The sequence below is a fragment of the Oryx dammah genome, unplaced genomic scaffold (assembly GCF_014754425.2).
Source record: "Oryx dammah isolate SB20612 unplaced genomic scaffold, SCBI_Odam_1.1 HiC_scaffold_23, whole genome shotgun sequence".
NCBI lineage: Eukaryota > Metazoa > Chordata > Mammalia > Artiodactyla > Bovidae > Oryx > Oryx dammah.
The window spans coordinates 38,677,693-38,705,246 of record NW_024070207.1 but is presented as its reverse complement, the minus strand read 5'-3'; the positions used below and the strand labels follow the sequence as shown (position 1 = coordinate 38,705,246).

The 27,554-nt window shown below is 42.3% G+C and overlaps 1 protein-coding gene and 1 long non-coding RNA gene across 2 annotated transcripts in view; one reads left to right on the top strand and one right to left on the bottom strand.

Annotated features, from left to right (window-relative positions):
• Positions 1 to 2,282: 2,282 nt before the first annotated feature.
• Positions 2,283 to 10,464, bottom strand: LOC120882265. Its single transcript, XR_005725462.1, has 2 exons — positions 10,383 to 10,464; positions 2,283 to 2,621 (listed from the first exon to the last, which is right to left on the bottom strand). It is a non-coding gene; the product is annotated as an uncharacterized LOC120882265 (long non-coding RNA).
• A 1,272-nt stretch (positions 10,465 to 11,736) lies between these two features.
• Positions 11,737 to 27,554, top strand: part of GPC3 (glypican 3) — a 451,757-nt gene continuing 435,939 nt past the window's right edge. The window contains exon 1 of the mRNA XM_040266185.1: positions 11,737 to 12,075. Coding sequence (XP_040122119.1) covers positions 11,901 to 12,075 — 175 coding nt within the window. The 5' untranslated portion in view covers positions 11,737 to 11,900. The remainder of the gene's footprint in view (positions 12,076 to 27,554) is intronic.

Genomic DNA, 27,554 nt, shown 5'->3' with positions numbered 1-27,554 from the left:
TTCCCCTTTATAAACAGAGTCCAGCCGCTTTGGCCTTATCTACTTGATTCTGAAATAGCTCGTCAATTTAATAGCATTCAGGTTGTTTATGCACACACAAGGCCCTTTGAAAATAACCCTTTTCATGTCGCCAAACAGGCATTTTGAAATCAACTAATTGGATGGTTGTCTGAATTCAACTCGTTGTTTTAAAAATAACCAGTTGTTCCACTGAATTACATTTTTTTACCCCCAAGCCAATTGGTGTGTGTAGACAGAGTTTGAGTCAATCCAGATGGCTGGCTGCATTTTTGACTTGAACTGACTGGATGTTTTGTGGTCAGATATATACAGCTCTTGATAGCCACTGGGGAAATGGAGTAGAAGGGAAGGAAGGTGTAGGAAAGTTAGGAGAAATTATATCAACAAAAGTTTCCATCTTGAGTGCTGTGGATCCAGACATTTTCTGCAATCAATCCTCCCTCCCCCTCAACACACATGCACACGCACACGTGCGCACACACACACACACATGCACACACACACACGCACATAGTTAAGAAAACAGAAATAAAGTAATAACATCCCTCCCAGCTGGCTCTGCTCACGGCTGTGGGTCTTTTCTTTCTTTATTTCTCTCCATGAATTTCTTCACCGCTTGGGTGGCCTGTGGAGGGATTCTGGCAACTCAGCATCATCGGTTTAGCTCCCTCTTAGGCTAACTTTTCCTTACTGTGGGGAGCTCTCCTTTGAGGGACTTCGTGCTTCTCTCGGTCTGTAAAAGCAAGGCAGGAAGAAGAGGGCTTCAGGCAGACCTGAAACCCTAATTCCAAGCATGAGGCCTGACTCTGACCCATGCAACCATTTTTCCTGAGGGAAACTGAATTTCCTGTAATGAATGTAACCAGTTCTCCCTGCTCAGGCATTACTACTATGTTTTGAGAAATTCTGAGCTTTGTATCATCTATGGGCTCCATAATTAGCTGTCAAATTCCGCTGGCATGAGGAAGTGCAGTTCAGATGCTTTCAAAGTCTACTTCATTCAAACTTAATTTAATTTCTTCATCTGCCTTTCTGATAACATGATGACAATAGAACAGGGACAGCCTTCCCCTGAACCACCTTAGAAGGAAGAAAAGGTTCTTCGAACATTTAAAATCAAACTGCAGGGGCAATTTCCAAAATGCCTTCCACCTTTCTTCCCACAAACTTCTAGTGAATTATATGATCCAAACTCAACTTTTCTACTGCCAACATGGTGCCTTTTCTACCTTGTGCTAATGTCATTGTTTGCAGTGAATCGAAGAGCAAAAGAAATATTCTGTTTGAAACCTGGCTCTGTCTCTGTTGTCCCCAACTTCTCTCTCTCATTTAGTAAATCTCAAATTGGCGTGCTTCTCAGAACATGTCATTTTTCATGCCTGCCTCTTTAAGGTGCGTATTGAATCCTGTGAGGCTTTCAGAGACATCTGGATAACATTCAAAAGATTTTGCCTATGACATTTAGGTTTTAAACCACTGCCACATGGCTTGTTGGGATTTTGTAGTTTGGGAGGTATTGGAGGTATCTGACTCATGTTATGGCCCTGTCTCCATTGCTGACCTGCTATCTATGTGACCTTGGGAACATCACTTTACTCTCTGAATCTCAGGTTTTCTCATCAATATTATGGGAGCAATAATATTTGCCCCCATATCTATCTCATGCCTGATCTATCTCAGAGGGTTGTTGGGAAGAACAATCCAGATAAGGTACAGGGAAGCCCTTTGTAAGAAGAATGAAGTCTTAAACAAATACAAGAGATTCTCAAAGGAGACAATTTAACTGGGATTATTACATAATAGGTAGTCCTGAAAACTTGGCCCTTCTTTCCCAGATCAAGAGGTTTGTTGTCAGCTCACAAAATCACACTGTGTGCTACCATTACTTTAATTCCTGTTTGTTGAATTTTTTAAAAACCCAAAGATCAAATTCTAAGGAAAAATGATATGAGTAGATATATTGCCTCAGTTTTCAGAATCTATAATAATATTAGCATAGGTTTAAGGAAACTTGGAAGGTTTAAAGTTGCTTTTTTTTTTTAGTATTAATGACACTAAATATAATGACTATGTTAAAGTAATCAGTAATATTACAAGTTCTGTTTGCAGCAAAACTAAAGTGAGAAAGTGAATTTCTCCCTGGATTTCAGATTCAGTTCTGCTTCAGTTGTGAACACAACTGCTCATAGAAAGGTAACCTGCTGTTCTTCTCATTTTAGAGGCAAGAACTAAGCCATATCTGTGAAAATATACAAAAGGACAACAGGAACATCCATCCTTTATTCTTTGATGTTTCTGTTTAACCGTCTCAGGGTTTCCCATCCTTGAGTGGTGTAGGGGCAGCTGATAAAGCCCCGATGATTTAGAAGCACACAGAATCCTGCTTTATATTATCATCTTGTCTAGCTGCTCCCATGTGATTAAATGACCTTTTTTTTTTGCCATAGGAGCAGTTATACTGAGGAAGATGAACTTTCCCTTCCATCTGTGTGTGAAATGTTGTTCCTCCACATGCAGACTATCAGCCAAGAGAATGGCATTCTTTCCGGTTGTCAGGATATCATTGGCCTTTTTCCTCTGAAGAAGAGTCAATTCATAGCCTAGTATCAAGCAAAAAAAAATAAATATATCATGATGTTTCTGTACAATGGTAAGTTAGAAATGATATGAGTACATGTGAGTATGATTGTGAAGTTTAAAACTAGGGTAGATCTGGCTGCAAGCTTAAGTTTGAAAACTTTTTTTTCAGAAGTGAATTTGAGCTCCTGTAGTTACATCCAGGAAATACGAGCCATTACTAAGGCTGGGAATTGAGGGTAAGGCCAAAAAAAAAAAAAAGCAAAAAAGGTCTGGAAATGTAATTGTAATTGGGGAGGCCAAACGACAGAGGTTAAGCCCTGGGAAATGGAATGGCAAATCGGTGTCTGAGAATTCCTGGGCCTGCGGCAGGTCTCCTGATGGACTCTGGCCATCAGTGAACACTGCTCAGCTCTTATACTCTCCACACGGACCTGTTTTAAGGGAGGCTGAAGGAGGACTGAGCAGCAGCCAAGATTGTGAAGTTCAAGGAGACCCTCTTGGAGCATATGCCTCCTTCAGACTTATGAATCATGTAAAACCTTGATAATCTGGCAGTCCCGGTGCTGGCACTGAGGTAAGCCTGGCAATGAACTGACAACTGAAGATGCCTGCTCACTCTGATGGTTAAAACAAACCTGGAAAATGTACATGAGGGCAAAAATTTTGCCCTCATCATTATATCACCAGTGCCTAGAGCATAATGACTGTTCTGTTTATTACAAATAAACAAACAAACCTGGCTTTGATGGCCTTTAAAAGAAATAGCCTTAAAGTTCATAGAATAATATGAATACCTACAACATGCCAGAAGCTTTACCTATTTTATCTCTAGTCTCTCAAAGACCTTGTAAGGTTAAATTTTCCCTAACATACAGAAAAGCTGAAAGAATATTATAGTGGACACTAGTATTCTGACTGCCTATATTCTATAAGTAGCATTGTGTTCTCTTTGTATTATCACATGGATCTATCTATTCATCCATTCATCAACTGAGGTTAAGTGTTTAATCCTCATTTTGTAAGTGAAGTCTCAACCAGGTAAGGTGGCTTATCCAAGGTCCCCCAGCTAGTAAGTAATAGAGCTGAAATTTGGACTTGGAACTATTGAACTGCATAACCTATGCCCACTCCACCACGCTGTGTGGACTTTTGTGATCACTGTGTTGCAACATAAGTTAAAGCAAGTAAACTGGAGGGTGGGTTGAAATCGACTGAGAGGTTGAAGGTACTAGTGCTGAAATCAGAGGAACATCCTAGGAAGGGCTAACTTAGCCTTTGACCTCAGTATTACAATGTGTAAATAGCAGACTAATGCAGGAGGGCAAGGATCTATACATTCTACATCATATGTTAAAGAAGAAGGGATAAATCATTACAGGGCATTCTTTTTAAAAATTAATTAATTAATTGTTTTTCACTGTGCTGGATCTTTGTTGCTTCATGTGGGCTTTCTCTAGGTACAGAGAGTGGGGGCTACTCTCTAGTTGTCATGCATAGTCCTCTCATTGTAGGGGTTTCTCTTGTTGCGGAGCACAGGCTCTAGGCACCGGGGATTCAGTAGTTGTTACACGTGGGATTAGTTGTCCCGCAGGATGTGGGATCTTCTCAGACCAGGGATAGAACCTGTGTCCCCTGCATTGGCAGGTGAATTCTTACCCACTGGGAAGTCCTCCTACAGGGAATTCTTGTCTTATTGTTTTTAAGAAAGCAAGTTTCATGCCATGCCATAGACCCAGCACAGACTCAGCTTACTGTCTCACCATTTCTGTAGATTCATAGCCTAGTATAAAAATTGAATATAACAGAACATCAAGAATAGATTAGATTAGATTTCATATACTTTGTTTACTAAGGCAGGGAAGTATGTAATACAGTTCAGAAAGATTTCCATAGAAAGGATTGACACAGGTTTTCAACAGGGAAAAATGAATACTAAACCCCCCTAAAAGTTTATTACCATAATTTCCAAACAACAAAGTAATTTGTTAGGCCCATGTATACTGAGATTTAGGTAAACATAGTCTCTTACCTTTAGTACTTTACAATCTTACAGTCAACATCAAAACCTCAGTTATTTAAAAATTTTAATGACTTAATTATAAAAATCTCTAATTTAGATTTTTGGAGATAAAGAAAACACAAAGGAAGTATGTCTGTTTATATTTCCACTCTTGCAATATTGCTTACAACAAGCATTACGGTGCTGCTCATTAGGAGAAAAATTAGATTTTAAATGTTGTACACAATACTTTGATTAAAGAGAGTGCCAAGGAATAAACAAATATACCTTGAGAATCTCCTATGAATCCATTTCTGGGGTCTGTGTTGTAGATGCATTCAGCCTTTCATTCAATAAATAGGTACTGGGGGCCTACTATATCCTAGGCACTGCTCTAGATTCTGGGTACAGAAGTGTAAGAATTCTTCCTTCAAGGAGTTCACAATCTTAGAGACACAGACTGTCAGAGGTGGAAGGAACCTTGGAAAGCATGAAGTCGGCCATCCTCAATTTACAGTTAAGGAGGCTGTGATTCAGAGATGTTTAGTTGCATATTCAGGGTCACAATGCTCAGAGAGGCAGGATAAGAATGAGAAACCAGTGCTTTTGACTGCTGCTCCTCTGCTCCTTCGATTATTCCAATCTATTTGGGAAGACATGGTACTCTCACATGAAACAACTTCAGAACGATATGAGACAAAAAGCTGCTAACAAACCATATGGTATTAAGCATAAGTTTAACAGCAGTTAGGGAAGGACTGGAGACATCCAACAGAGCTTAAATCTTCTGAGTAATGACATGCAATTTATTTATGGCAGGGGAGACTTGCTGTACTTCTGACATGAGAATGAATGAGATGAAGGCATTCCAAGGAAGCCTACTTCCCTCTGGATCTTATCATCTTGTTTTGTTTTGGTATGTTTGCTATGTTTTTGTACACAGGCAAGCGTCTCTTTCATTTACAGCAGAAAACATGACATAAATTAGGGGGAAAATAATGGATATAATAAAACATGAAGGTTGTGGAGATCAACCTCCATTCTGTAATTTACACCAAGTTCTACTGAGAGGCAAAATCTCATGCAAACCATATTTCCTGTCTTCTGAGTATTATTTGAATAAGAGTGAGCCAAAGAAGAAGAGTGTTCCTATGGGATAATTTTTGTAGGAGAAATCTTTTAGTTACGCATTTATCCTCACATGGGCTACCTATTATTGGAAAGTTTTTATGCCTTGTGAATAGGAATTCCCTATAATTAGGGAATGTGGGAATTTATTTTTGTAAAGAAAAACATTTCAGAGCTTTATGTAAAAACATTTACTCAGTGACTACCATGGACCAAGGCACTGTGCACATACTTGGCATAATACTTCTCAAACAGTTTGTAGTGAAGGGTCAATTTATTTAATATTATTTTTATTTTCTGATATTAATGTGAACTCCTAATCATCTCAAGCTCAAAAGTCATGATAGAGACAAAAAGGTAAACATACATTTACCCAATGTGGTAAATGCAGTGGTCACCCCAGGTTTTGGTACAGCAAGTATAGCAGCCTCTGGGCTTGGTTGGTAGGGGATGGAACCATCTAGCACTTCTCTTCCCCTCCTTTGGCTGCAGGTCCCACCCATACTGCCTCTGAACAACACAGTTTCTAATGGGTAGACTTTACAATGACTATAGAGTTACCAGTGGGGTGATGGCCTTTTCTTATGGGATGCTACTATTGAAATTCCCCTAGACTTGGTACTGTGGGTGAGGCTTGGGAAGTCAGATGGACGAGGCCACTGAAAGTATGAATTGCTGTCTGTGGTGGCTGTTGACTCCCTCCCATATGTTGTTGGGAACTCAGGGAGCTCTGGGGGTGGGAAAAGGCCTTGAGAGAAGCAAACATGTGAGCGGTCAATGGTTAGAGGTCAACTATTGACCTATTGGGCACCCAGGCTCCAGAGCAAAAAGACCCAGAAAAAACTTAGCAAATTTACTTATAGATTCTACACAGCATACATCCAAATAAACATATTACATTACCTAAACCATTGAGTTTTGGGGGACACAATAATTCAAAGCAAAACAAAGTATTCGTGAATTGCCATGTGGCACCTAAAGCCACGCCTCAGGCATCACCAGTCTTTCCATTTAAAGCTACCATCTTCTCTATCACCTAACTACAAGCTGCTTAAATTTTAGTAGAAAAGTGATTATCTTATGCAATAGAGACAAAATGTTAGATATACATTTATCTGCCCAATCAAAAAAAAAAAATCAATGGACTAGGGGTATGAAGAAATACGTTAGGAATCTAGATCAATATCCTTTATACATATGAAGACAGAATGGAATAATTTCTTATTTGCAGCAATCAACATGATGCCACAAATAAAAATCTCAATAGTCTTTTTCAAAGTCTTGAACTCTAACTTACAAGAACCTCAGGATATTTTGTGAATTTAGTGAGGGCAAAGTATAGTCCTGGTCTGGGGAGAGGCTATCCATCCACAACTCATAATGCAGGCATCTCAGCTGGGTCTATTAATTTTCCACACACATGGAGCCAAATTCTGCCTAGGATTATTATGCAATTTTCAAAATGGCTTTAAGTCTTTCAACTTACAAAGTTACCATTTACATTGCACTGGCCTGCTGGCTGGGATGAATGAATGAACACTCTTTCCCAAAGGACCATAATTCATTCTCTGATCATAGCTTATACATTTGGGAGAATTGGGATCAGTGTGCCTGGCGCCTCCCCTCCCCTCCGCCCCACAAAGGAGTCATACACTGCAAGAGAAGGAGACAAAGTGGCTGTGTGCCATAGAGCACAGAGGTGTGGCTAGGGAGGTGTTGACTGTGAGCAGCACCAGTCTAACATATAAGCAACTGTCTACATGATGTGATTTCAGGTGTACCAAAAAAGGCCTCATTGCCCCTCAGTTTAAACACTCCCTTCCCACTAGCAAATGCCTCGAATTCCACAGTTTTTAGAGCCCTGTTCCTTTGGTTTAAAGCTTTGATCCCTGTGAAAATACCCCCTACCCTGGGTGGGCAGCCCCATTGTATCCCATCAACCATATACACTGTGAGCAGATGAGTTTTAAAATTTCTCCTCAGAAAGGAGGTTTTGAGGGTGGTGTGAAGGGGAGAAGATACTGTGTACCTTAGGGGAATGGGGAGGGGACAGCATCACCTGGAGGGGGGGTGGTGGCAAGGGGAACTGGGCCCCAAACAAACCATGTATGCGTGTGTGGCCGTATGCATGGCTATATATGAGCCCCTCCCATGGCGGCAGCTGTTGAACACCCTTTCTTAACCCTCTCCCAGAAACCTTGATTTATGCTGCTTTTGGAGTCATAGAACCAGACTCTCCTCCCAGCTACAGCAAGATAATAGCTGCCGGCTACAGCTGGGAATTCTCGAATTCTTTCAAACTAGAGACTAGGAACGAAAGGTGAAGAAAAGTTCTTCGGGGCCTGCTGTGCTAGGTAGCCTTCCTCTGAGGCCCAAAGAGGAAAATGGGGCCCAGTGGTGTTATCTAAATGCTTCCAACTGGGCCTGAAAGCACAGAGCCATGAATTGTGGAAAGTGAACACCGGTGCTCAATCAGCACATCCTTTTGTGTTTCTAGACTGATTGTTTCTCTTTGTCTCTTCCATCTGAAGAGTAAGGATGAGTCATTGGCCTGACTTCGAAAATGAGGAAGGGAGCCCTGAAAAGTAAGATGGTTGTTTATGTAAAAAGAAAATTCATATTTAATTTTATGTCACCCACCTTGGCAATATGTAGCAGATAAAGTAACAGCTTTAACAGTTTGGTAAAGGAACGGGACTTTGTCAGTAAAACTCCACACACCGGACACTGGCAGAATGGACAGCTGTCCAGAGTGTCCCTGCAGTCTGTCCTGACCAAAAGCCTATTCTTCAGTGCCTATTCCAGGGCCTGAAATCCCAGTGTCAGAGTCTTAGCTTGGGAACTGAAACGTTAGAAAGTCTTTGGGAGTCACTTATAAAAAAATGCAACCAGTCCTTAAGCCTAGCAAGTTTTATTAATTCTACCTTGCTGCTGCTGCCAAGTCACTTCAGTCGTGTCCGACTCTGTGCGACCCCATAGACGGCAGCCCACCAGGCTCTCCCGTCCCTGGGATCCTCCAGGCAAGAACACTGGAGTGGGTTGCCATTCCCTTCTCCAACTCCTACCTTAGGTCGGCTTAAAGCCCTCAAGTAGCTGCTTGTAGGGGGAGCAGAAGCTTTAAGGCCAAAACCTTAAATATTTGCCAAAACCTCAGGGTGAGTTTGCTTATGACCAAAGTCCAAATTCTACTCTTTCACATACCACCGCACAAGTTTTGCTAAATCCTCATATTCTCAGTACTATTAAAAAATTTTAAAGCTAACTCACAGTTTTATTTAAGTCAGTTTATCATAGTATTGTCTACTAACTTTGTCTTAATGAAATCATGGGTTGGATGTACTACTATGCATGTTCATACATTTCTGATCCACATTACAACAAAAATTTATTAAAAAAAAAAAAAACCCCGAAACTTCCCTGGTCCACATACCACCAGAGATTCACACACCTCACTTAGGGAAGCACTGCCCTGGGTCATATAAAGTATATTAGATATAAAAGTATACATTAAAAATAAGTCGTAGTCCCTCTGTTCAAGGTACTCAATACCCAGTAGTTGAAAACAACTGTTGCCTTTGTAGTTAGTTGCATGAGCTCTGGAAGATCATGAATTTATGGGAGGTCATGTCTTCCTCTGCGAGGTCATGAAATTCAATCAATGCTTGCCTTCCAATCTGCCCTTTGGTCACAGGGCTCCACAGGTGGAACATATCAAACTCACCAGCCAAATTATGACTCTTAATTGGTGTTTCTTTTAAAGTGGATATGTCATTTGTCAAATGTTCAATGCAGGAGCAGGCCTAGCCCCAGGCAAAATTATGAAGTAGGAGAAGAATGCCAGAGACGTAGGCCGCACTCAAATATTTGTTGAAAAAAGAATGAATGAGCCTTCCGTCCTTGAATCCCTCTCTCCCAACCCCCGCATCCACCCGGTGCCTTTTTAAATTCTATCTCCTAAATATCTCCAGTAGTGTTTTCCCCTTCCAAGTCTCCTCTGCCACAGGACTTTATCATTTCTTGTCTGGATTATTTTCACAGCCTCTTGCTTCCAATCTGCTTTCTTCTCCAAGCCAATCCCCACAATGTTGCTGTAGAGATATTTTCATAGGGCAAACAAGATCATATCACTCCTCTGCTTAGAAGTTCCTTCAGTGCTTCCCCAGGCTCCTTTGCATGGTTTGGGAACTCATAATCTGACCCTTGCTTACCTCTGCCGCTTTAGCTTCCCTAACTCCCCAGCCTGAGACCCTTACTTGCACCTCCCATCATCCAACTGGGTTATGCTCTCTCCTGTCAGAATCTTTGTTCATGTTGCTTCTTATCCCCTGACACCCTCCCCCCATTTTCTTTTCTCACCTCAACTCCTACTGGTCTTTCAAGCCTGAATTTAGGATATCACCTCTTCTGGGAAGCTTTCTGTGACTTGCCTTCTCACCCCTTAGAACTTTGCATTTGCCCCCATGTTAGCACTTACCACATGCTGGGTTGACATTTTTCTGTTTGGTTGTCTTTCCCACAAGACCCGTAGATCTTTGAGGTCAGGTACCAACGGTTAATCTTTGTATCTCATTGTTTGTACCTCACAGTGTCTGGCACGTAGCAGCAATTCAAATATTTGTTATTGAATGAATGAATGAGCCCCTCAGTCACCTACCTTTCCTTTGCCTCTCTTCTCAGCCCACAAGTTCTGGCACACAACCTCTTCCTCCATGGCCTGGCACTCACTGCAGAATTCCTGGGGTGGAGGCTCTCCTTTTCCTTTCTTTATCTGAATCTGCTTCTCCCTAGATCAGAGACAACAGGATCAGATGATAAACTAATTCACACTGAGGTGTTAAGTCATTTCATTATACAAATACTTACTGAGTTCCTACTATGTGCCAGGCATTGTGCTAAGATGTGTGTGAGCCACTAGAAAAAATATGGGAGTTAAAGATCCCTACTTATGGGTAATGACTAAATGCATTTCTCCTCTGAGAGGTATTTGATTTTCAAAGAACCGGATTTCAAACGATGAAATTTAAGCAAGAGAGGTGGGATTTGGGGTAGGAGACCTCTCAAACAGGCTAGCTCTGGCTGAATGAATTTGCTGTGTGAAACAGTTTTCTAATGAATTAGGCTGACTTTAAACCTCAGGTTATCTTGTCACCAGTTGTGCTTTGCTTCATGAAGGGTCACCAGGGGCTACCTTACAGGAGACATTCTTCTAACATCCTGGGATCAGGTGCCTTCTCTGACTTTGTGTGCTTCTATTAAATTAAACCCCACGGGCTGTCAGATTTTTAGTTATAGTATTCAAATATGAGGCAGGTGTGAACCCCCCCCCCTCCGCCAGCGGTCCCCAGCTGCCCTGAATGTGACTATTTGTGGGGTAGGTTTGTGAGCTGCGTTGGGAAAAGGAATCGAGGGAAGCCCCTCAGAGAGCAGGAAGAAGAGGTGGATTTTGTGCGGAGGAGGAAGACCTCTTGGGAGGCTCTGGTGGCCAGAGATGAGCTGGACCTGGCTGAGAGAGGTGGGTACCGAGGCCAGGGACCTCCACGTACCCCAAGGAAGGATGGAGAGGTTGCAAAAATCCTAAAGGGAAAAGCCCACTCGGCTGTAGGCCAATGAGCTGCGGGAAGGAGGAGTGAGGCTCGGGAACTTCTCTCGGAGCCAGTCAGAGGGGACGGCTGCTGGGAAGCCAATCAGCGAGCCCGAGCCTGCAGCCCCTCTGCAGTAGTTATGCCAGAGCGCCCTGTGTAGAGCGGCGGCGAGCCGGCAGCTGGGCTGGGCGGCCAGGAGCCACCGCACGCGCTCCGCGTCCTCCTCTCGCGCGGCTCCTGCGGGATCCCAACACTGCGGTACCCTAGCAGTTCCCGCAGCCCCGCACCCGCAGGCTGGCCACGCGGCCACCGCCGCCCCCTGGCCGCGCAGTTCGCCTCGCCCCGCCCCGCCCCGCCCCGCCCGATCCCTCCTCGCCCCGCCCCAATACGGTCAGCCCCGCCCCGCCCCGAGCCACCAAGCAGTTCCCGCCCTCGCCCAGCGCCCAGGTAGCTGCGAGGAAACTTTTGCAGCGGCAGGGTAGCGGCACGTCTCCAGCTCCTTAGGGCCACTGCCAGGCTTGCCGAGTCCTGGGACCTCTCTCGCCCCCGCTGCCACTCTCCCACTCTTTCCTCGCTCCCCGCGAAGCAGGATGGCAGGGACCGTGCGCACCGCGTGCTTGGTGGTGGCGATGCTGCTCAGCTTGGACTGCCCGGGACAGGCGCAGCCCCCGCCGCCGCCGCCGGACGCCACCTGTCACCAGGTCCGCTCCTTCTTCCAGAGACTGCAGCCCGGACTCAAATGGGTGCCTGAAACCCCGGTGCCAGGTGAGGAGTCGTCCCTCGCGCATTCCCCGCGCTGGGCGGTGAACCAAGGGGCGCATGGTGGCCGTAACCCGAGCGCGCTAGCCCTGCGGGGCCGCGATCGTGAGCCCAGCGGCTGAGTACCTGGGAGTGGTCCCCGCGCTCGAGCCCGGCCAGGTCTCCCGAGGAAGAAAAGAAGGGTATATGTGGACCGTGTCCGCATCTCCCAGGCTCGCTGGGCTGTCAGCGAAGATGCGAGTGGTTGAAACCGCGAGCATGGCCTTCTAGCGGGCGCCCATTTTTTGGGGAGGGGGGCAGGGCGGGAAGGCTGGAGTTGGTTCTCCTACCCTCGGCGAACTGGCGCCGCACATCCGAGCTAGTGCCTCGGGAATTTGCCACCCTCGCTCACACTTACATGTCAGAATTTCAGCCTCAGCTGGACCGCGGCTCCAGCCATTCTTTCCCCAACCTGCCCTCACGCCCTCCTTTCTGCAGCCTGGGTTCCCGAGGCTCGCGGGCCCAAGTGCAAGCAAAGTTGAGGACAGATCTCCGAATCCGCAGTGACAGGTAAAGACAAGCGGAGGGAAACTTTTGAGTAGGAGGGTCCCCCAAATGAGGAGGACTGAGCCTTTTCCCTTCAAAACAGCGTCTGTTCTCTAGGCTGGCAAAATCGTTTCCAAAACCATGCTGCTGGCCGGGGGAGCAAGAGTCCAAAGATGATTTAACTCCTCCCCTTCTCAAATTCATCTGCCTTCTTGACAGGCTGGACCCTGAAGGGAAGATGATTTTAGGCGGAGGAAAGTTTCTGAACGCTTGCCTTTTGTTCAGCACAAGCAGATCGTGTTGTAAGGGCATATTTTAACCTTCCCTGAGCGCTGCCGCTGTCAACAGATGAATATTAATGGCCTTGTGTGATTGACTGTCCCACGGTTGGAGTCCTAAAAGCCTGCCTTAGAATCCAATTAGGACAAGTTACTACACTGACAATGCAGGCAAGAAGAGTCGGCTTCAAACAGGTTAATTTATCAGAGGTGCGCTCTAAGAAATGGCTGGTTGTATTCACAAACCGTAAAACGTTTGTGGCCTCCGGGGTCTCTTCACCACCCATGCATCCACCAAGGCGCGCGTCCCGCGCTTCCGAGGGATCGGGGAGCAGCCCTCGCCAAAACTTGGCTCGTGGCTCTCAACAAGTCAGGGAGGCGGGCCTGCTGGTTGGGCCAAGTTGTGAATGCGATGCGCGCCCTGTGGGCGCTGCCGGCGAGCGTTCACTAGCGGGAGGTTACCTAGGCAGCCAGCGCGCCCTCAGCCTTTTCTTTAGGTGGATGAAAAGAGCCAAGCGAGCCTGCTGTTTAGTTGCAAAGGTAATTGGTCACCCTTTTTGGTGACTGAAATACATTTGCACATACGTTAAATATTGCTTTGCAGGATTTTGCTCTATGGGAGGGTTAAAACTACCTCTTCCACTGTTAAGTGTTAATAACATACCACGTGGGCGTGTGCAGGAGCTGTAAGGGGCAACCTATGAATCAGTTCCACAGAGCTGAAACAGCGGGCGAATCTCTCTCCCCTCGAAGTGCCGTAGTAATTAGATTGCTAAGGCCAGAGACATGCTTTTGTTGATAATGTAAAAATTGGTCCTCGCGGGATGAGCCCCCACAAGATGAATCGGTCCAAGGTTGGGGCTGGGGCCACAATGGGCGGATTTGAAGCCAAGGAGTGAAGATAGTACTTAAAAGAGGAAAAAAGACCAGAGGGAATGCACAGATACTCATTTAGCAACCCCCCTCTACAGAGACTCAAACAGGCCCTCACCCTCCCTTGCCCTCCCCCAGATCTCTGGCTGCCTGCCTCTTTGCAGCATCTGTATAAAAGTATTGGGAGGGCCCACACACCGTGTGTATGAGATTTGGCCTGGGCTCCCTTCTTACAAGTTCCCTTACTCCTGGCCTAAGGATGGCCATATTCCATGTAGAGAACAGGGACTTGTGATGGAGATTTTTCATTTTCCTCAAGTATCTCCCAAACTCTATAGGAAAAATCATGTTCCAAGTGTCTTTACCATATAAACCTAGCGTTCTCTACTTCACTTCTATTTAACAAACATATGCTTTGTTGAGCACCTTCTATATGGCAGGCACTGTTCTGACTCGCCCTGGAGCAAAGCCAAACTTCAAATATGGTGGATGATACCCACACAGCTACCATATAGCCTGGATTTTCTGGGGGTGGTGCAGATTTCCAATAGCCCTGGCATAAAACCATGTGTCCCAAACTTTAGTTGGGCAAATACGGTCTTTGTAGATACAGAAAGCATGGTGAAAATCCTAATGTCCATGTGTGGAAAGAGCTCATCAGTATTTCAGAGAAGAGATAATAATGGCGGACTTAAATACAATGGCAAGTGCATAATTTCAAAATGAATAAATGTGTGATTTGCTGCTGTCATTCAGTGGTTGGAAATTGAAAAAGAGCTGCAAATTACTTGATAGTTATGAACCATCATGATGACCGCTTGACATTTTTTCCCCTATCTATATTTTAAGCCATGTTCAGTATGCCCGCTCCACTGTATTAACTGCATTAAAGCTTTCTTTGTCCCAGATAAAGTGAGATTTGGTCACAGTAAGGAGAAATCCTCAAGAATGTCCTGTGTCACTTAGGGGGAGCATTTGGGATTGACTGCTAACTTCGACCATTAGCAGAATTGGGTTAGAGTGGAGAAGGTACATTTCTTATGCTAATATGGATGAGACTAAATAGCATTTGAAATCGGCCAGCCTAAATAAATCACTGGTGCTGAAGGACTCCACTAGATTTCCACAAAGCTGATCTAAAGCCCTACAGTCTCGTGTTCCCGTTATTTTTGGTGTTCAAACACACAGGATAGCAATTCTAAATGGCATGTCCCCCAAATCCATAGATCTTTTCATACCCCACTTTTTTTAAAAAAAAGGATTTGTAACTTGGAAAGCACCACAGATGGAAACCAGGCACACAGTTAGCATTTGGCAGAAAAATCCATATAACTGACTTTCAGTGCAGCTCTTTTGCCCTTATTTAATTTAGAAAAATTCAGAAAAAAGCCAATGAGCTCATAAGTCTAGATGTTTATTTTGTTTTGCTTAACCTACCCACAGGCGCAATCAAGAATGGATACAATTTTAGGCAAGGAAAGTGAGCTAGTAATCAGACAATGATGTTTCCAATTGTCTCAAGGGAATGTTACAGAAGTCTGAAAAAAAATTCCTCTAAACAAAAATCAAGTGTAATTCACTTTATGAATGCCATACACCACTTTTGGAGGGGGGTGGTGGTGGTGAAGGGAATGGATGGAAATGAGAAAAACAAACCGTGGTAGTGTTGCAACTCCCAGAAGATTGAGGAATCTTGCCTTAGAGGGCCTTGGAAAGTGCAAGAACCAATCCAGAAGGCCAAATGCCTGTATGGGTAAAAGGCAGCCTTGAAGAGCCAAAATCGACTTGGAGTTTCTCAAAATAGATGAAACAACATAAAAATAAAAATCAACATTCTTGAAAAAAGAGAGAGTTTGGTATTCGTTGCTGTTGTTTTAAAGTATGAGAACTAGCAATCTCATCCGGGTTGCCAGCTGTGGCTCCCCAATTTGTTGGAAGCTGTTAGTGGTGCTAAAGCGGGGAGAGAGAATAAGTGAGGCATGGAAGGGTTTCTCTCCCCTGAGATTGCACTAGACATTTGAGTGAGCAGGTGATTTGTTGAAACTTTGGAAAAGTATTACCATGCACTAACTTGGACTAGTTTGGCGAACTTGCTCAGATGTGGTCTGAATATATTTATTACGCTAATTCTGATGATTGGTACCGAGATGTACTTAGAGGGAAGCATCAATCTGATTGAGGAGATGGCTGATGATCGGTGGAGCACCTTGGCTTGAAAGGAATCTCAGATTGCCTGCTCCTTGGCAGGCTCTCTTGTTAGGTGTTGGGGGGTGCCCAGAGGAAGAAGACATAGTCTCTTTTGTCAAGGCGCTCACAGTCTAGTGGGGAAGCATACGAGTAAAGAGGCTTCTCAGGAAACTTGTAGGATTAAATAGGGTGAAAAGGGCTAGAAAATACCTTCAGGAAATTAGCTGAAATGGTCACAATAGCCAGCCTGGTCAATGGAAAAAAAAAAAAAAAAAAACTGAAGAGATGAAGTGGGAGATAGGGAGAAGTCGCTTAATAGGGCCGCCATCTTAAAAAGAGTTTTCTTAATTCTTGGAGGAAATTCTGTTTGTAAGCATTAGGAAATACAGGCATAAGAAGATTTCGATGGATGTTAGATGACACAGATGGTGTCAGTTTGGCAATGTGGTTTTTTTCTTATGGGCTGGTAGGTTGTATCCAATGTTTTGATGCAATATTTTTGAGCATTCTGCTGCTTCCATCTTTAGAGTTGCAATGTTTGCTGTTCACTGTAGCCTAGAAGGAGGCTGCTTATTACCAACCTGGGAGAAAAGAGGTCCGGATTTGTCTGCTATGAGAAAAGACAGAAAATATGTTTTCTCCTTAAATGGCAGCTATCAATAGGACCACGCCAACTCTAGTGTTTGATGCATATACAAAAGCATGGGTCTTAAGAGGTATCTTATTACTCATTTCTAAGAAAATTGAAGATAATCACTTATAACTTGTGCACATGATACATCATTTGGAAAGAATTTCACTGGGGATCATATTGCTCAACTGAAAAGTTCTGGCATGCTGAATTTGTACATTTTTGTGAATGCTTCCTTTTACTCTGATCTCTAGCTTTTTTTCTGCATATGGTTATTTGTATGTTTTCGATTATAAGCTCCTTAAAGGGAAAGCACCGCATTTGATGCAGTGTGGAGCCCAATGCTAAGAGTACCATAGCATGTTTCGTAAATAATAGATAATAGCATTTTTCGATCATTATGTATTCTTTGATGAAACTCTCAAATCCTTTCTTAAGCTATATGTCATCTTACTTAAAGTCTAAGTCCAAATTTTTATGAGACATATTGGGGTATGTGGACAAACTTCAAGCTGCATATATTTTGACTGGAGACTGATTCAGGCTTACCTCAGTTAGCTGGCGACTCTTACCATCAGGCAGGGCTTATTAAGGTTGAGATTAAGGTTGAGTACTCAGAGAACAAATTGAAATTAGCAACATTGTTATGACTGGCTTAGTATCATTAAAGATCAACAATTATTATAGCACATAAATTGTAAGACGTCTCTTAAATCAAACTCTCTTTGATTTAATGTCAGCTAGACCTTTCTCACTAATGTTGACATTACCATATTTGGGAGTTGAGCTATAACACATGCATGGACCTGTTGAAGTACCTCACAGGTTTCTGTAACCTGGAATCAGAATTTGTGCACAGCCTCAATTCCAGAGATCACACCAGGAGCCAGCATCTCGTCAGCCCTAGCTGAGCTTCTAAGCGGGTTCGGTGTTTTTTGTTAATCTAAGGTCTAATGGAAAGTGTGTACTGAAAAACCCCCCCTCTTCTGCCCATGTTTAGCAAGTTGTCAGGCTTGAAACAGGATCCCGAGCACTCCATTAAGAAATGAGTACCAGAAAATAAGAGTCCAAGTCATGGGCCCCCAACTGGTTTTAGAAAGAGCATAAAGTAATGGAGTTTATCTCCTGAAACATAATGACAGTAAAAATGTGATTCACAAAGCATCCTGAAGGTGAGCATTATCAGCGGAGAAAACGTGCCTTTTGAAATGCTGTGTGTGAGCGGAAAACGCTCACTCGAACATTACGGTCTTACTTGAATGCCTGTTGAACAGACAATGTAAAGATTTACTTCTCTTCTTCAGATTAGGGCAATTGAATATTAATTATCCAGGTGCTAATTATTAGAAATACTCGTTTGCCATTTTAAAATAAAAATGAATCCAGATTGATTAACAGGGAACGCATTTCCATGTTACAGCCTTATTTGAGAGTTTGTGTTTTTTTCTCATGAATAAAAAGGAGTCAATGTTAGGACCAAAATGTGTTGCTAGTGTTCCGAACAGTTAATTACGTCTAGTAGCTGAAATTGCATTTATATGCTAGATTAGTAAATCTACTAAGCTCTTTGAAGTATACTTAATAGGCTTATATTGATAAATAATTGATAGGAAGACAGATAAAATACAAGCGAAAGTGGCAGTAAAAAGGGGACAGAGAAGTTAAAGCGATTGTAAATGAAACCTCCACCCACTGGATTCCAAGCATTCACCTGAAAGTTGAAAGATGTACATTTCTCAGAAGTGGAAATTTTGAGAGTTTTCAGTATTTTTCAAAACTTACACAATGAAGCATGCATTTATTTCTTATAAATTCAGCAAAACTTTAGAATTTTCATTGGCTTTTTTGAATCTGCCTTTTGAACATAAGTTTATTACTGGAAAATTAGAAATCCTGATTATGGTATCTTTAAGGTATGTGTTTATAATTATTTATATCTCCTTACTAGATTGTGATTTTCTTAGGGTTATAGGGGCTGTGTTTTATCTTTGTATCCCCAGTGTCTAGCATAGTGCCTAGTACAAATAATAGGTACTCAATAAAATTTGTAGGCTAAATAAATAAATGGAATTATAAATGTATTATAACCATAAAATTTCCATAAAACCATTATTTAAGTAGTTGATTCATTTTTACTAATATACTAAAATTTCTATAAAAGGAATTACTTTTTCAGGTCAAAAATCCATTTGTTGCCTATAGGTAAGTGATAAAGGACATTGGTTTAATGCATTTGGCTGTACTATAACTCCCTGGAAAAAGTAGAATAGCCAAGACTTACAAGAGGTAAGTAGTTTGTACTTGTTTACAAGGTTATTTTAAGTAGTTAAAAATAAATTTAATACATCTACATGTATATAAATGCATATTACATAAATGCATACATTTAACTTCACTTTACAGATCTGTAGTATGTAGTGTGAAAATAATGCAACTGCTGTCAGTTACAGAAACATATACTAAATGTATATCAGTTTTTCTTCAGTGTTTGCTGTACCTCACTTATAACATCAAGCTTCATAAATGTACATCTAAAAGGACCTAATTCAAAGTGGATTTGCCGCCATGGGAATTTTATTGAAGTAGTATAAAGGGCCTTATGAAAGTCCTCTTAATTTCTGTATGCATTACGGCATCCTTTTAAAGTTGGCTGGCAATGTTCTTGCAGATACAGGCCCAAGTAGTATAGAAGGGAAAAGAGAAAAAGATCATGATTGTTTAAAAATATTAGATTTGAATAGTTTCCTTCTTAATTATGATTCTGTTCTCTGTCTCCCAAACACTGCATACTGGGATTCTCCATTGCTCTTTGTCAAATTTTGGTTTGGATGATTGAAGCTGGGGGAAACATGGTGAAGCCAGGAGAAGTTAGGGTGACAGATACAGGGAGTAGGTAAAAAGCCCTCCCTCTGGTATGTATCAGAAAGTTGACTCACACATAACAGACTAAAAAGGATGGGGAAACATTTGAACATGGAAATTAACACGTGTGCAGAGACAATACAGAGGTATGCCCTAATTACATTTGGCTGCCAGAATTACCTTATTTGTACTTCTTACTTAGTATCCATGATTTTGAAGTTCATTGTTTATTCATAGTCTCTGACAGACCCTGTGCTCATTGAATGTAGGAGTCATGTTTGATTGTCACAGTATCCTCTAGAGTGGTGAGCGGAGTGCCTTGTACAGAGTTATTATTAAAAGTTGAAAAGAATGTAAGAATAAACACATAAAGACCTAGTTTGGAGGGCTTTATCACTGTCAAATGACATCCCAGGATGCCATGTGTGCTAAGTCTCTCAGCCCTGTCTGACTCTGTGTGACCCCATGGACAGTAGCCCGCCCGGCTCCCCTGTCCATGGGACTCTCCAAGCAAGAATTCTGGAGTGGGCTGCCATGCCCTCCTCCAGGGGATCTTCCTGACCTAGGGATCGAACCCAAGTCTCTTAAGTCTCCTCCATTGGCAGGTGGGTTCTTTACCACTAACACCACCCAGGACACCCTCAGGATGCTATGTACCTAGAGAAACACTGATTCTCTGAATGCATCATTTTCTAAATTGATTTGTAGCAGAGACTGAGGAAGGAGGGTGGTGAAGTTGAAGCATATTTTTCTATTCTTTGTGACCCTGGGATCCTTGTTGCCCCTCTTTGAAAACTGAAGTTTGACAAGTAGAGAGATTTTAGCTGCAGCTTTATCTGAATGTGGTATTTGTATATGTTTTATGTATATATTAATAGATTATATATGTATAAATATAGGTTTCTGTTATTTTGATAGCAACAATTCATATTATGTGTTATTTAAACTGTTTGAAAGTTGTGAGTTGCTACTCTTTGCAGTGGGTGGTCTTTCACAATCATACCTTACATTTGTGTCATGAAAGCTTTGCTTTTATATCTTATGTACAAACAATGCAACCACTCATAAAGTGTCTGCAGTTTCTGAGTTCCACAGATATGCTTGGTTCCAATAGCCCCCATACATATGTGTACTATCCACCCTTAATAATCCAGAGAATAAGCCTAACCTACACTAGGAAGAACTAAGAGGATACAGCTTTTCAGCACCTGAGTTAACCATTTTCAGTTGGATTCACCCCAAAGTGTTGCAGATCTAATTGTCACTGATATAGAGCTACTGCTCATTTATTGAGTTCCATCATTTCTCTAAGTACAGAGATATCATCCTTGTTCAAGTTGTGATGGTTAACCCACACTATGAATTTGGCTCATTTTGGAGAACTACTTCTAGCACTGGCTGGATTGCATGTTGAGCTCCCTGGAAATGAGACTATGACCCAAGAGATACTTTTCAAGTTAGGTTTCATGGAGTGATTTTCTTGGGGAACCACATTTAACTATTTTGAAAAACAGATGGGAATTCTCAGAAAATGAACCTATTAATAATGAACTTTGTATGCTATCTCTGAATAAATATTACAAGTTTTTCATTCATTCTTCAACCAACATTTATTGAGCACTGATTCTATGCCAGGTACTGAGCTAGGAGCTGATGAATAAGATAAAACCACTGCTTAGGGAGGGAGTCAGTAAGGAAAACTGTGGATGTCAAGGCACTGTGATGAGCTGGGTGCCCTGTGGGGATCTGGTTGCTGTTGAATTATGGAAGAGGGTAACCAGTTGCCTTAAGTGGGCTGTCCTGTAAAGGTATATGCAAAGGTACAGAGTTAGTAGACAAAATGAGACATTTGTTGTATTGGACTAGTTTGGATTGTTTGGAGTGCAGATGTGGGAAAAGTAGAGGAAAGATGAACAAGAGAAGTAGGTAGGAAATGCTAAGGAATTTTGATGAACTATATCCAAGGATGATGAGGAGCCATGAAAACATTTTAAGAAGAGGAAACACTATTCAGTATGGAGATAACTGGAGAGTGAGTGGTGGCAGAGAGTTTTAATAACGTAGGTGAAAAGGCAAGGCAGTAAATAGGAGAATAAAAGATATAAGTTGAGAGAATAGAGGAAGTAGAATAGACATGACTTGTTGACTGGTTATGAGGATGGAAGGGAGAGTCTAGAACTTCTAGTTTTGCTGGGTGGTGGGCCACAGCAGATAATAGGTGCTCAGTAAATATTTGCTAAATGAATGAGTCAAACATAGGAGGAACGTGTTTTTGAGGGGTAAAATAATGAGTTTGATTTTGAACAGGTTGAGTCTGAGGGGTCCTTTGATCATTGGGGCAGAAATGCCTGGTAGGTAGTTGAGCTTGTGTTTTGGATCATAGAAGAGAGAGCAGTCAGGGCTGGAGGTATCTATTTGGCCATTATCAGCATGTAGATGGTAACTTAAAACTGGGGATAGATAGATGAGATCACGGGGAAAGAGTGTATATACTCTTCTGTAGTACTGGAGAAGCAGGATTGCGAATCATTAGCATATAGGCTCAAGTTGGAACTCATGGGTGTGGATGATATTTTCCAGGCTTTTGCATGTGACATGTCTTAAAGTGTGTTTTGCCAACATCTGGTGATTTTTCAGGAAAAAAAAAAAAACAGCCAAAGACTTTAAGAACTCTTTTGATTAAAAGTATAAGTATATGTTGTCATAGTGCAAGACTTTGCAAAAAAGATAATGTTCTCCAACATACACACACACAGACTTCTATGTAGAAAAATACATTAGAAGCAACGGATCAGACTTCTATTATTTTTGGTAGCAATAATTAATAATTATGTGTGTCATTTAAACTGTTTGAAAGTTGTTGTTAACTCTTAGCGATGGGTGGTCTTTCACAGTCATACCTTACATTTACGTTGGTAAAGCCTTGTTTTTATATATCTTATGTGCAAACAATTCAGCCACTCATAAAGCGTCAGCAGGTTCTGAGTTCCACAGATCTGCTTGGTTCCAACATGGAGGTCCCTCTGGCTCTCCTGCTTTGGAGAGAAAGAAAGCTCTAACTGTGTGTAGCTTTGGAGCTCTGGTCTCGATTCCATTTGATACTGGGCCCTGCTGACGAATCTTTGAAACATGTGGTTCCAGGCAAATACTAGGAATACTTATGTAATTGGGCTGGTCTTTTCCTTTTTTCTTTATTTTTAATTGGAGGATAATTGCTTCACAATATTGTGTTGGCTTCTGCCATATAACAACATGAATCAGCCACAAACATACGTTATTTCCCTTCCCTCCTGAACCTCCCTCCCAAGTGTCTATGGAGATGGGAATTTTTTTGGTTGGTGCGGGGGGAAGGGTCGTATACTTTTCTGTTTCTCTAGCAAAATGGTTTCTTTAATTTCTCTGTTGCTGAGGTTACCATTTTCATTCAACATAAGCTTGAAACTCCTTGTTCTTCAGTAGCTCTTTTGAGTCTACTTTGTTTGATGGACTAGTTTGAAAGGGCACAAGAGCATGGAGACTACAATTCACTGAGTGCCTACTGGATGTCACTTGTTTTATGTTTAATCTCTCATGCAATCTACACAGCAAAGTTAAAAGGTAGGTGATGTCATCTCCATTTTACAGATGAAGAAACTGAGGCCCGGAAAAGTTTCCTTTCCCCAAGGTTGTTTAAGTAGTGGAGCCAGGATTTACATCCAGATTAGTCTCAGTCCATAGCTCATGCTTTTTCCAGTATTCACACTGTATTATGAGAGGAAAGAATATGGTCTGGATGGATATAAAGTTTTTGTCCTACATTCCCACCCTCCTTTGACTTTTGTGATACTGTACCCTCTGGCTTTCCCTCCTAATTGTAAAACTGATTCTGTCTTTGCTTGTTTATGCTCTTCCTCCCACCCTTCATTAGACACAAGTGTTCCAGTCGGGTTTGTCCTTTGCCCTTTCTGTTCTCTTTGTTCATTCCCACAACCATTCCCATGACTTCATTATCTTCACTGCTTGAATGACTCCCCCGTCTCTTTCCAACCTGACCTCTTCCTTGCTGTCCAGTTCAGTATTTCCCAGTTGCCTGCTGGATATCTCCATCCAGAAGTCCTGCCAGTGCTTCACTTTCAACACAGTAAAAAAAAATAAGTCCATCATTTTCTTTTTCTATCTGCACAAACCTGCCTCTCTCCAACATTCTTATTTCTGGTGATAGCATCTCTGCATGGTACCGAACTTGAAACCTTGAAATCACCTTTGACCTCTCTTTTTATACATCTCACATCCAAATCAGATGGCTGAGTCCTGCAAGTCTGCCTCCATCTTGCCTCTCACTCTTATCCTGTTGACATGTGTGCCCTCTATTTAAGCATAACAGGCTGCTGATTCATTACTGAGAGGATCCTGTAGTTGTCTGCCTTCAAGCCTTTACTTATAGACCACCTGACTATCTTCTTCTCTTTGGTGCCTGTGGCCGTCTTACCCATTTTTCAAGGTGTCAGTGAAATGTCATGTTCTTCATGAATCACTTTATGATTCCCCAAGACTAGATGTGATTGTCCCTTTGAACCCTGTGATCATTGAACTTATATGGCCTTGGTTCTTCTTTGCTCTTGTAATTATTTATATACTTGTTTCTTATTAGATCCTTGCTCATTAAAGTGTGGCCCTCGGACCAGCAGCATCTGGGAGCTTGTAAGAAAATGTAGAATCTGGGTTTCAAAACAGAAAGAAAAAAGTAGAATCTCAGGTGCCACCCCAGACCTACTGAATCCGAATTTCTATTTTTTAAAACAGGATTCCCCCCAGGTTACTTGTATGCATATATAAACTCCTTGAGGGTAGAACATTGGAGCACTTAAGAGAGGGTCTTGCATATAATAGATCATTGTTTTTTTGACTTCTCAAGTTTGTGCTCTGCTTCAGCTGTTTATTCACTGATGCCTGGGGTGTGGGTGGAAAGGAGGGTGGGAGGAGGGGGAAGGAGAGAGAGATTCGGAGAGCGTGGGAGGAGAGGGAGAGGATGTAGGGGTGTAAGAAAGTGAGAAGGGGTAGGCTAGAGAGAGCCTACAGGATCTTTGCTCATTTGCTAATAACTACGACTAGTTTGGAAAATAGTCTTTGCTCCCCTATAGTCTAGGCCTTGGCTTAATTTAACATGGCCAGAGGCAGTATCTCTTGTGATTATTTTGCTCTTACTCTAGGGAACTAGGAACTTCCCTGTAGTTCATAAGAATCTGCTTGCAATGCAGGAGACGCGGGTTCGACCCCTGTGTCGGGAAGATCCTCTGGAGAAGGGAATGGCAACCCACACCAGTCTTCTTGCCTGGAGAATCTAGAGCTTCCCAGGTGGCCTGGTGGTAAAGAATCCGCCTGCCAATGCAGGAGACACAGGTTCCATCACTGGGTCAGGAAAATGCCCTGGAGGAGGAAATAGCAACCCACTCCAGTACTCTTGCCTGGGAAATCCCCAGGACAGAGGAGCCTGGTGGGCTGCAGTCCAGGGGGTTGCAGAGTCTGACGACTGAGCATGCGCATGCCCTAGGGAAGTAATGGTCCCCACGTTCTCTTTTGCTGCATTCTGTGGTGTGTCTTCTCTGGCATCTCCAGAAGTCAGAGTGGAGCCTGTGAGGAGTTTCAAAGAGCCACAGGAGAACTGTGCTCAGTGTTTCAAATAGTCCCTTCTGTTTTCAGAAACAGATTTTCTGCTTTGTTTTCAAACTTCAAAGTCTATTTCTGAAATAAGGTTTATTTCCCCCCACGGAATTCTGAAGGTTTTATACAAGTGTTAATTTCTAAAACCCAAGTCATTTCTTGCCTTTGAAACTTCAGTGCTGTGGGTCAATTTAATAACGTCGCCTGAAGGTTCTTTTGGCCTTCAAAAGCTGTCAGATTGCCGTTTTGTTCTTTGAGAGAGTGAGGTTGCCTCATTCACAATGCCTGAAGATGATGTTGGAATCAACATTTATTGTTTTTCAGAGTCTTCCCCCACCCCTCAACAATATGCAGTTTTATTTTCAAGTGAGGTCTTGGTGGCCGCATGATGTTTTACCAACTAACAAATTCCCCCAAGCTCGGGAGCATTCCATAGAGGAGTGATAAGTAGCCCAAGTTCCTCTGACACCCACAGTAAGGGCAAGAGTGAGTGCTGTGTGTGCTTGCCTTCCTTTTTCGCCTTCCTCTTTCCCACCCGCACGCTCTTTCAAGTGGTGATAGTTTAGAACAGAAGGTGTTTTATGGTTTGCTATATTTATTGAATAGTTTTGTGTTTCTTGTTCTCTTAAAAAGATGAGTGGAATGCTTTGTATTTTCCTCACTATTTTTAAAGTGGCGTTTCCTTTTCCTATTGCTTCTGATTTCCTTTTTCTCCTTCTTTCCCCCTGTCTTCCTCCGCCTCCTCCACATCCGCTTGCCCTCAGTGAATCTGGAGAGAAAACAGGCTTTGCATTTCTGCCCACATATTGGGTTGGGGCACCTGGTTACTTCTCTTGGGCTATTGTGAAATTCACTTCCTTAGTTTGGAAATGAAGAGGTCTAAAATGTGCACTGATGAATTTACACTCCACTTTCTAAGAACTCTGAGTAGTTAAGAGGCTTCTTGTACAGATAGAACAAGGCTAAATATATCTGACTTGAATACCTCTGATCCTTGCAATATAGTTTACATTCACTCTTACTTTGTCATAATTCTCAATGAATGCAATGTTCTTACACGGAATGCCTTTCCTTTTTCTTGGGTTAAGGGAGCCATGGGGTAGAATTGCCACCTACCTTGTAGGCTAACCAAACTGTAGTCTGCTTTTCCGTGATGAAGGGATCACATTTCAGGACATTGTTTCATTTGTAGGATTTTAGTGGCCTAGTTTCAAATTTGACTGCAGGTTACAGAGTGTATTCCAATTGGCGTATTCTGTGGTATTTTTTTTCTGTGTGTTTACACTTTGGGGATCTTGGGTTTGTCCTATATCTATTATCTCTTCCAAGCCTGGCCAAGGTTGTTAGGTTATGCAGTTATGTATAAATATTTAACAAGATAAGTTAGACAAAATGTGCTTAAAGATACTTTCGCCCTCCCCCCAACCTCCTCACCACACCAGGCCCCAGCTCAGTTTTTGTGTGGACTCACAGATGGTTGCTTTATCTCACATGTTTAGATTTGGAAGACATTCCTTTGCACTTTGCTTGATGGACACAGTGAAATGGAAGCTTTTCACTCAATCTTGACTACCAAAATGGTAGCACCGAGTAACAGATAACATTAGGCTCCTCTTCCTATTTTTTTTTTCCTGACCAGTTATCCAAACTCCCCTAAGCCAGAAGAGTTTTAAGCATGAGATTGTATGTTTTTTAAGAAAATATTTTGGATAAAGACTAATGCTCTCAAGTCCGGAATAACAATTAGTACCATTCATTAATCAGGGGCATGTTTTGACTTTGAGTCCTGGCGAGGAAATATAAACTGTGAAAGTCACACATATATATGAACCTCAGGCAAATTTATGACTTGTCAACCTTTTAAGGTTAAATTCTTAACCCCAAATCGGGGCTGGCTTTATATGTGGAGTTTGACACATTCCTCTGGGCCACTGAACACCCCCCTCCCTGAGCCCTTTGCTTAACAGCAGCTAATGGCCTAATGAGCAAGAAGGATTTCTGCCTCTTATCAGCTGCCTAAACAGCAACAGGAAGGCTGATATACAGAGTACAGGTCAAAACCTGAGTTCTTGAACCAAAAAAACCACAGGGTCAGTTAAAAACTCTGGATATATGGCATCGTTATAGTCATCAATACCTGTCAGTAAAGGAGCTGGACACTTGAGTTCAAACAAATAGTTAATAGTTGTCAAAAGCATGAACAGTCTAATTAATTTTGCTAGTAGTCCTTTCCTTCTTTGTTTAGTTCTTCTATAAATAGCCTTCATATAGTCTTTAATGAGCTTTTAGTTTGTGCCTGGAAGTTGTTACGGTCATGCGGCAGGAGTGTTTGATTGTCAGATGGTGATGATGATGGAGGCAAGGGTATTTATATTTTGGCCCCGATTTTGGAAGGGGCTGCCAGATAAAGGTAAATAGATCTCTACTACTACTTTTCTTCCTTTTTGAAATGGAGTTTTTGAATAAATACACACTCAACTTGCCACAGA